This window comes from Oxyura jamaicensis, chromosome 1 (assembly GCF_011077185.1).
Source record: "Oxyura jamaicensis isolate SHBP4307 breed ruddy duck chromosome 1, BPBGC_Ojam_1.0, whole genome shotgun sequence".
Taxonomy (NCBI): Eukaryota; Metazoa; Chordata; class Aves; order Anseriformes; family Anatidae; genus Oxyura; species Oxyura jamaicensis.
The window spans coordinates 74,662,329-74,673,066 of NC_048893.1; the positions used below are offsets into that span (position 1 = coordinate 74,662,329).

The window sequence follows — 10,738 nt, forward strand, 5'->3', positions numbered from 1 at the left end:
AAAAAAATAAATGAAACTTCTCTCTCCAATGTAGCAGTTGACTATCTTCTTAAAGTAAGCTATAAGCAACAGTTACTCAGCCCAGTTTATCCCAAATTAGATATATATGCTTTTTAAATATAGAAGTTTAATTAAAAGAGCAAACCAACAGCAAAAACCCACACAACTTTCATAACCATTATTTTTGGTCACATACTTCCTGATACCACAGGTTTTTGCTTGTGTCTAACAGCAACTGTCTGGCTCTTTACCCAAGGTACTTCCAACAGCTTTAGGCATTAGTAGTTCTTGCTTTTGTTCAGAAGCCTCTCAGACAAACCCTGCAGCCACAGCCATACAGGTCATTTTAAGTATTCTGAGGCTGCAGCTTTCTTGATACCATCTTGCAACAGGTTTCAGAAGCTAAGGTTTAAATGAAGTTAGCTTTCAGGAAAATATTAGTCTGCCTTTGTGAGTTTACTCTTTGTGGGTACTGGACTGGGGGTTAACAGGAGGCAGGAAAAGCGAGCATAAGAATTTCAACATTTCAATGAGCCCACAAAAATAGAGAACTAAGAATCTGTGTTTTCTTTTACCAATTAACTACAACTACAGCTGTCACACTACCACACAAAGAACTACCCAGAAAACATGCCCTACAGAAGTGTTCTGGTTCTATTTGCATTTTCATTATTTTATTATCTTTCCAGATGTGATATTTCTGATCAGATATGCACATGTGCATTACCAAATCATGGGAGTTGCATTTTGAAGGGCTAAAAGCCTTGTTTCAACAAGATTTCTGTCATTATCCTGCATTAACCTTCTCTGAGTTGAGTAGCTGGGAGCTTTCCTCTGACACTATCCCACTGTGGACTTCCTTCACAGTTCCTCTTCCAAAAAAGATAATTTGCTGAATCAGCAGCACCAAGAGATGCCATCCACCAGCCCATGAACTTGGCTGGACTCCAACAGAGCTCTGACAGATTTCTAAATCTTCCTAAGTGTAAAGAAACAAGAGGGAAACAAGCAATGCTATTAGAAGTTAGCTATGACATTTAGATCATTATTAGAGATGCATTATAAAAAGATAAAAATAGCACCAGATAAGTCTAGCTGAAGCTTCCTAGAATCAGATTTTAGTTCATATTTTGCATCTAACATTACAGCTACATACCTACCTTTCCACCACTCTATCACTTTGAACTCATCAGCACTATTAATACATTGTACCATTTCTTGCAATAAAGGTTACATACAATGCTTAAAGAAAAAAAAAAGTGCACACAAAGTTTGCTTTAAAGTATGAAACAAAGCAGTAAAGATCCCAGCACATGCTGTCTGTGTATCCTATATGACCAGCAATAACAGCTCCCAGAGACTCCAAGGCTGAGGTTTAACATGTAGCTAACCTCTTGGAATGGTACCATCACAGATCAGCTTTTTGTTACAAAAGGAGGGGGAAAGGAAAACTAAACAACAGCTTAACAACTACAGCTCAAAAGGTGGTGTGTGTGTGCATGAGCACAACTGGCACGGTTGCCTGTAGGAGCAGAACACTGAGCTCCTTGACCTGAAGTGATTTCCCCCTGCATAGCGCAAACACCAGTGTGCCCCCAGAAGGATACAGACTTCACCAAATCATAGCTTCTTACTCAGCCTGAGCATCGAGAAACCAAGTGAATCAACCTCTTCTGTCCCCGAAAGTTAGCTCCCCCTTTTTCTTTCAGGCAGAGGAAAAGAGAAATAGCAAAAAGTGGTTGAAGGCATCTTATCAAAGAAATTGATTTATTTTTTCAAAAATGGCAACATGCTTCATAACAGTTAACATGAGAGTTGCCACTTGTATAATCTTGTGGTGAAAAAAGGAAAGTCACATGCAAGTATTTAAGAGTCCAGATTGCCAACAGGCATAAATATTTTACAAAAAATGGTCTACTACAAGCTTTCTGCACACCAGAAGCTGAGTTTTATAGACAGATAGACAAGATCCCCAAGTTTATTTTTCTGCTGTTAGTTCTGCAGGTAAATATAGTTACCATAATGAACACATCCTTGGTCACAGGAATAGTTTAAAAAGTAACAATAGTAAGAAATGAAGCACATCTTTTGAAGACAGAGGGGGGAAAAAAAGACTGCTGTTTATTATTATTATGGTTGATTTGAAAGATTTGTTCATAAAAGCAAATGCTAGGAAGTAAAGGAGTTTCCTATGAGATACAGAATACTTTTAAAAATAATAATAATAAAAAAGGTAAAAACACTGCAGTTAGACTTAATTACATCCTCTCAGTACATGAAAGCCTTTAAATATAAGCAATCATAAAGAACATTACCCCTTTTAACAGTACTCTTAAAATATCACCTGTGTTTTCCTGTTACAAAAGGAAATATAAGTACAAAACCTTATAACTACAATAACATAGTAGCACATAGAAAAATACCTTATATTCCTGTCTGATAGAGATAGCACAACATAATTAAGGATATGTTAGCCATTCCTCTAAAGGAAGACTAACTGAACAAACTTTAATACTAAAACTAGCAGAGGGTTCAATTTCTAGAAAATCAGCTTTACAAGGTACACCTGTGGCTGTCTGCCACTCAGCTCTAGGGCTAATGGATAATTAGTTGTAATGACCTGTAAATTAAGTATCAGTCTCCAACTTACTAGCTCTCTTGTTTTCTTGTAGCTTTCCTGCACTTGCTAAGTGAATAGTATGGAGTTTCAGCGCATCCTGAAGTTTCACTGCTAACCACACACACACATACACTGACCGCCTTTTAAAACAAGCAAACAAAAAATAGTGAATAAAGTAACAGTATATTTTACTGCTCTGTATGCTCTCAGGTTTTTGGGATGTTTCTCACTTCTATTAGAAGTTCTTTCTTACTTTTTCCAGCTGCTGTGAACTTTCATGCAGCAGCAGATCTCACCTAGTTTCTCATGTAAAAGTTTGAGGAGAGAATCCAGAAATCATATAAAAAATCACAGCTCTTGCCACTTTTTGAAAGAATGCAGAAGTTAAAACATCTTGGGCTGATGGTCTATTAAAGAGTCTCTGTGTTGTATGCTCTCCCTGTGTTGTTGAATGCTCTGTCTTTGGGTCTGTGACTAAAAAACTTGTCATGACTTAATTTGCATTTTAACACTGTGGATCTTTAGATATATGCTTTACAAAAAAAAAAAAAAAAAAAAAAAAAAAAAAAAAAAAGGAAGTAGAATAGGCTAATTAGGCTAATATAATGTTTTTAGGCAATATTGCTGCCTGCCCTGTATACTAACCATTCAGCCCCTCAGACCTGAAACACTTCAAGAAACACCACCTCCCAGTCTACAACAGGCTATTTTAGCACCTCGCAGAAAAAAAGAAAAAAGAAAAAAGAAAATTACAAATGCTCTCACATATGCTTTGTGGTTAAGACCCAAAATGTGGAAGACTTTTCCCATTTTTTGTAAGGAAAACTGTTAAATAATTAAAAAGTAGGCACTTTTTATTTATTGTCATCCAGCAGCATTGCCAGAGAGACCAGGTGTTGACAAAATCAGTTCTGATTTCACTAGCAGATGGGTAAGCATTTTGACTAGATGCATTTTTTTATTTTTTTTTTCTCCAGGAGTAAAGCTGGTATTAATGCAGTGGTAAGATTTCTGAGATCAAACCAATCCAGCTGAGCATCTCTTCTCTTGTTCCTTTCTTTTTTCTTTTATATTTGAGAGGTTTATGCACACAGGAAGATTTTTAACTTACTAGTTTGAAGAGAAAAACCTCCCAAATTGAAATAGCATGTATGTTTTTTCATATCTTGATAGGAACAAGTGACCTTTTCTCAGGAGGTTCCTCCAGGTGATGATATTGGTGCTGTTGTACAGCTCATAGAGTAGGCACAGTGCAGGCATCAGGTGAACAACTTTCCTGTAGTCCTTGCAATGTAAACTGAGAAGGGTGGAGTAAAAAACAGGGTGATTGGAAGAAGTGTTTCACTTGCAGGCTATGAGGTTTAATTAGACTCTTAATAATCTCCTAACAGTCTTGTTGGCGTACTATATAAGGGCTAGGTGTATGTCATATTCAAGATACATTGGCAAATATTGAGGACAAACATTTTCAAACTATAGCAAATGATAATACAGCAGAGTTTGTAAGTTACTTGTCTTCTTTTGAAAATACTTCTTGAAGTTTTCCATTCTGTCTTTAACAACATTTTTCTCTACATAAATTATACACTTTGCATATAAATACACATATAAACCCATCTCTCCTGCCAAATGCATCCCTCCTGCAATGCATTGGTAAGGAAAACAAGCCCAAGAGACTGCACATTTTATGGACTGTGCTTGCACAGGCTGAGTACTTTGTAAAAAACACGAAGCAGGCTGTTTCAGTGTCTGACTCCTGACTGTCCAAGTATCACTCCAGCTCTTCCTGTGACCTGCTTTTTTTTTTTCTTTTTTTTTTTTTTTCTCTCCCAGTTCCATCCACTGTTTACATCAAAACGTCAGCATCCAGCTGCTCAGCAACAGCATGTATTTCTTGTCTAGCTCTATGGGTGAGACTCCATGACAAACATACAACTCAGCCAAGACGAGATGACTGCATGCGTAATGTTTAGCATAGTTTGTAGCCCTCTAGGTAACTTGTTGACAAAGACAAAAATCCTCTTTGCCAAGTTCATGGGGGTGGAAGAAAAGGTCAGATGACTTCTTGGCCTTTGGTGCTTCTGTTGTTACAGAAAGGTATGCTTTGCAAGATGCATATGCTGGTCTGAAGAGCTGTACAGCTTCTGCTAATAGACATTGTAAATGCCTGTACTTAGATGGTCAGATTTCTTTTCCAGTTTGCAAATTGCAGAAAACTTTTTCAGCTGGTGTCTTCTTCCTGGTGTTTGCCCCAGACTTTTTTATCACTGAAGAAAAATGTTTTACTATCCTATGGGTCACTGAGCTTCAGAAGTAATACCTCTTTTTTGTGATGCTTTCAAATATTTGTTGATTTCTATACTTTCCTGATACATTTAAATATCCCTTACCTCACATAACATCTTTAAGTTTTACTTTTTAACTTTAACTTTTACCTCTTGAATTTTTTTTGCATTTTGTCAATACACTTCTGAGAACAGCAATGTCTGGACCAGAATATAGCATCTCGCTGCAGTTCTCAGCAAAGACTCTGTTACCTCTACTCTGTGAGCCATTTACACAATCCCTAGCACACTGGCTTTTCTACATCTTGAACCCCACCTTGAGTAGTTTTTAGTACAGCTAAGTAGTTTGTAGTATAGTTCTTCTCGTGAGGTCTAGAGAAAAGAAGAAAAACATCTCCAGTAATCATACAGTAGCACTGGTATCATGCCTTAAGATATTCTGGCTTTGAAAGATCACAGATAGATACATAAAAAACAGGACCAAACAAAGTTGTTCAGAGATTGTACAGTTCATCACACTGTCCATGGGCAGGATCAGTTTACCAACTAGTCCCAACAGGGGCTTGGCTAATCTATTCTCTGATCTTCTCAGTGATTATAGATTCAAAGCCTTCTAAGGCAATCTATAATTCACTATGCTGCCATTAGAAAGCCTGCTTTTCAATCTAACTTAAGTTCCCTTAATGCAAGTTAAGCACAGTACCATTTGCCTGCAATTCCTGTTTTGCAGACTCTGACACAATAGTTCAGTCTTTTAAGATATTAAGACTAGCATGTACAAGCCATAACTACAATGTGCTAGATGCTGTTCACATGCCAGACAGAAGTGAGATGAATTTGCCAAAGAGTTAACAAGCTAGCAGGAAAGCACAAAATAAATGAAAATAAGCATAAGAGACAAGGGTCATGGAAACAGGGGATTTGTACCTTGACATCATCAGGATATTGTACTGGCTGACGTATGACCACCTCCACACAACAGCTACACCTTCTCTACTCAAGAGCAAGCAGCAGAGCATTGGTGACCTTACCAGCAGTTTAAAATTAGACAGGCACAATGACTGTAGCCTATATTTTTAGGGAAAGGTTTGGGAAAACACATGGTCATGATGTAAGTCAGTGATGTATGTTTGACTCCACAAGGTAAATCTCCACCATGCAAGAACCTTCACGTACCTCAGCACTGAATGCCATTCCCAGAAATTGGCTTTTTATCATTTACAGTGTCAGGATAAACAGCCTCTGCCCTTTAGATCATCTTTAAGAATAAGCATAGGTTATGTTCTTTCTAATAAGGGATCCTGCTGCTACAGCTGCTGCATTCTACATCCCTCACTTAAGGTATTGATTACATGCCAAAGCCACTTCCTCATTTATATGAATCAGATGAGAAATGGCAGGATTGAGAATGAGTGTTTTGTGTGCAGCTTATCACCCTGAAGTGCTGTAGTTTTGCAGTGTGTCATGAACCATAACACTATTATATATGCCTTATATATGCTTATATATATGCCTTATATATGCCTTATATATGCCTTATATATGCTTATATATGCCTATATAAATCCTTTTTTTTTTTTTTTTTTTTTTTTTTTTTTGTGTGTGATTGCAAGAACCTTCAGTATGTGCATTTTATAATGTACAAAGTATTGCCTTCTGTTGCTGTTTGCAAATAAATTGTGTCCCATATGCCATCCCAGAAGTGGTTTTCTGGGAAAAGTTCTCATAGAACCATGACAAGAAAGAGCTATGAAGGGAGAAGGACAGTCTTTAAAAATTTAATAACTTAATTAGAATTGACATACCTGGAGTTCCTTGTTCTGCACACAGACTTCTTACTTCCAAGGAGGTGGTTTTGAAATACATTTTTTTAAAACACCAAAGCAACTTAGAATCCTTGGTCATAGTAAAATTAAATGGATTTAGGGCCCTAAGTCACAAAGGCACAAGGAATTTAGGGAAACCAAAAAGCTTTCTTTTTTAGTCCCTGTCTGATTTCCACACTTTTTCATTAAGGATTATGAAGTTCCTAATTTTAGACTACTTTGGAAATTTGATTTTGGATTGGGTTCATTTCATCTGATGTGGTCTGTGTAAAATGCCAGCTGTCTAGGCTCTGTCTGAAGCCAATGAAGAGAAACAGACATCTCCAGATGGGAATTCAGTCCTTCTCTCTTAATGTCAGATGCTCTAAGGCCAGAGGATGCTCTTCGAGGTCCTATTTCCCTTCACAGAGAGGGAAACTGTAGAAGTGATTCAGTTCCTAGTCACAAGGAAATAGTGACAGTTTAGGTGCCCTAGGAATCCTGTCTGCCCCCACCTCCTTCTCCACAAGTGCTTGGGTCTCTTGCAGGCCCTGAGTCACAGCTGGCAGACCCGCATGAGTGTCTTAGGTGTCCTGGATACTGTTTGGGGAAGGTATGCTGTTTCTTGCTACCGGCTGAAACTAAACCCTTCAATTTTAGACACTTTAATGCCATTGAGACACCTGACAGGACAGCATTAAAACAGTTTTGACTAATTAGAGGATGCTGTCAAGGTCCTGCATTTGTCCTTGAGCTGATGGTCACCTGATCCCACAATAAGCCAGATCAGATTTTGACCTATCCAGCTGAGCTCCCTTTTGCCCTCTGGGCAGCCTCAAACAAGCCACAGACACTGCAAGGAGAAGAGTGGGACTGCCCACAGAGCCAAGTTTGGAAGAGAGAGCAGAACTCCAGCAACACCAACTTCAAGCAGCTGAAGACATTGGAAAGTGGTCAAAAGATAAGAAAGGCTAAAGTTTTCTTCTACAGTGTGGTAGTGACATAAATATTTATCCATGCTTTCCATTTTCTTCCCATTCTCCCCACTTCCAACAGGTGAAGAAGACCTGGTTGTCTTCACAGCTAACTTGCCTCGTTCCAGTGGCAGGAGAATGAGGGCTTATTGTCTGTGCCAAACACATTCTGGTTGTTCTAGCACAAGGACAACCATTGTGAAGACAATATACTTTACAGTGAGTAGTGCTGAATTTGGGGGGTTAATTTTCACAGACTCAGTTGTACTTTGTGATTCTAGCCCTTTGGTCTGTGCATAAAGAGAAGCTCCAAAGCAGCTACAGGGGATGGGTGAGTAGCATTATCTTTTCCAAGCCTCTGCTTGTTAAATGTCTTCTGGATGCAATGCATAACCCTCTTCTAAGGCTAAGGGTTAAACATCATCAAGAAATATCTCTGGTCTGTCAGAGCAAGAAGAAAACAGCAGGGAAAATGTAAACTTCATATTGAAGAAGATGCAGGTAGAATACATTTTGCTGGATAAAGGTGCATCATAGCATGGCCTTTTTAGAGGACAGAGGTACAATGGCAGTTCCCAAACATAATGAGAGCTGCATGAGTTCAAAACTTAAACTTCCCTTTCAGTTCCTGCATCTATGCCAGAGTGAGTTGTAGCTAATGTGAGTTCTCTAAGTTGGATGACCCATTCTGTCTGGCATCAGCACAGAACAGAGAGAAATTCCCCCCAGAGAAGGAGTGTAATTGCATCTTCAGTAAGTGTGCTTCAGAGCAGTCTCCACAGACACCTGATCTCAGGAAAAAGCTTCTACCAAGCCTTAACATTGCCTGCACACTCTTAATTCAGACTCCACATACGTGAGCATGTGCTTGTCACACCTATAGGATGACTTGTATTTTTGTTACACAACAAGGTGGTTTGGTTTGTGAGGCTCCCAGATTAATTGTTTTTTGTAGTTGTTCAGTCTTCCAATCAACAAATTTTTGACTCCCTGTTTGCTTCCCTTCCTCTCATTTTACAAAGGAAAAAATCAAGAAGCAGAGATAAAAACAGTAGCTGCACAACAAGCAAAGCTAGGAATTAAGCATGCTTCGCTCTTTGCCTGAGGACCAGAACAACTATCCATGACTATGAAGAGACAAAAATCACTTAGAAGTAGCTTATGGAAATGGCTTTTCTGATTTCCACTTCCTGCCTTTCTTCTGTTAACTGCCCCACTACTTGACCAATTCAAGCCCATGACCTGGGCTTTTACTCCAATCAATCCACGAGACAGCAAAGTGTTTCTGGCTAAGGATTTTTTTTAATTACTATTATTTAATTCAGGTTTGTATTTTTACTCGTGTATGAAAACCATATGCAAGAGATTGTTAGAGAAGCAAACAAGAGACTGCATCCTCCAAGTGTATGCTAGGAACAATCTCAAACTAGTGACCGTTGGATAAGTCACCATTTTCTCGATGTTGACATGTTATGACTGGGGAGCAATTTACTACCTTTTCCAGCTTTCAAAATGACTAACAACCTGAAGTTAGATTATCCTACGTAAATACTCATCATCCATATTAATATCTGCTTCTGGCCGTTGTTATTGATCATCTGGCAAGAAGGTGACATTTTATTGCAAATGCACAGGGCTGGTGCTGATGTATTCAGAAAGTATTTGCCTGGCTAATAGGGTGCATCTCCAAGTGCGTCTATCTTTCAATCACTTCACTGACTTCCTGCAAGATTACAGGTTTCCCTCACGAGACATCAGACCTTCTACTTCTCCATCTACAGGTCTGACAAAAGATCCCTTTAGATTCCTCCGCCCTGCCACAGAAGGGGAGGGGACATTCACTCTGAAGATTTAAAGAGGTACCCATAAACCTTTAGGAGATATTGTGACACGTTATCCCAAGAAACAAAGACTGAAGATTCACCACTGCACTAGGTATGAAGGTGAGTGAGACTTTTTGGTATCTGGGAAACATTTAGTTTGCAATTCAAGATTTTTCATGTGAACATAATATTTTAGGAACTGCAGTGGGGGTTAATAATTTTAACTTAAATATAATCTAAGATAAATATACATGTAGTTATGTTCAGTGTGCTTGAAACCACTGCATTAGAAATAAATAAACAAAATGCGCTCTCAAAAATAGACTGAAATAAAACACTGTGAATCATAATGCTAGATCCTCTCTGTTGCCCATCACAGTTACCACTGCATGAATAGTAACATGGTCTGTGCAAACAAACAGATATGCAAAGAGGATTTATGCTGAACACTTTCATTTGCATGTGCTGCATCAGCAAACAAACTCCAAGAATCAAGCAAGCCTGTCTCATGACAAGTATGTAATCGCGGTTGATGCAAATAAGATGTTAAGTTTAAAAACTTCCTTTCCTGAGGAACTAGTGATCTACTTTCCCTGTTTGTTTGTTTGGAATAGCATGCTTATTGTCTAGTTTCTGTCTTCAGGTGTGGTAAAATCAAGATACATTTTATATCATAGTTCCCCTTAGTTTGCACATTATTCTCATTTCTGCAGGATCTAGTGTCCTTGTAAATAGAAGCACAAAAGGCGTTCACCTCAATGGCAGTTCTCACCTGTATGGAATATTTATAACGAATATGAGTAAAGAGAATAAAGTGTTTGATTTAACGTTCATCCTCCTGTTAGATCACTGTGTATTGAAGCTGAAATAGCCACAGAGCATGAGGAGGTTGGACAGCAAGACAGGGAGAAAGGAGGGACTGGAAATACTGTTGCATTTAGATTTGAAGTTGAGAAGATCTACAGACCTGAAACCCTTTTCTTGTGTCTTGTGGTTCTTCGCTGTACACAGGGACTCCGTAAACTGACAGCATCTTCAGTGGCACTGTTCCTTGCAGTGTCCTTCATATCTTTCTCCTGGAGTGCTCCTCAGGTAAATGGCTTACTCAGGCTGAATGCACAGCATCCTTGAATCTCACAGTTTGTGCTGTGTAAGTACTTGTACTTGTTAGTACATGGTGCTGACATGTCTCTCTCTTTTTTTTTTTTTTTTTTTTTTTTTTTTTTTTTTT

At 38.5% G+C, this 10,738-nt stretch overlaps 2 protein-coding genes across 4 annotated transcripts in view; one reads left to right on the forward strand and one right to left on the reverse strand.

Moving 5' to 3' along the window:
• The window catches only part of IRAG2 (inositol 1,4,5-triphosphate receptor associated 2), a 41,990-nt gene extending 39,466 nt beyond the window's left edge, over positions 1-2,524 (reverse strand). For all 3 annotated transcript variants that reach the window (XM_035310903.1, XM_035310906.1, XM_035310893.1), the window contains exon 1: positions 2,424-2,524. The gene's annotated coding sequence lies outside the window, so the exon portion shown is untranslated. The remainder of the gene's footprint in view (positions 1-2,423) is intronic.
• A 6,972-nt stretch (positions 2,525-9,496) lies between these two features.
• SPX (spexin hormone) overlaps positions 9,497-10,738 on the forward strand; it is a 7,152-nt gene continuing 5,910 nt past the window's right edge. Inside the window, exons 1-2 of the mRNA XM_035311049.1 lie at positions 9,497-9,627; positions 10,519-10,599. Of these exons, the coding sequence (XP_035166940.1) occupies positions 9,622-9,627; positions 10,519-10,599 (87 nt within the window). The 5' untranslated portion in view covers positions 9,497-9,621. The remainder of the gene's footprint in view (positions 9,628-10,518; positions 10,600-10,738) is intronic.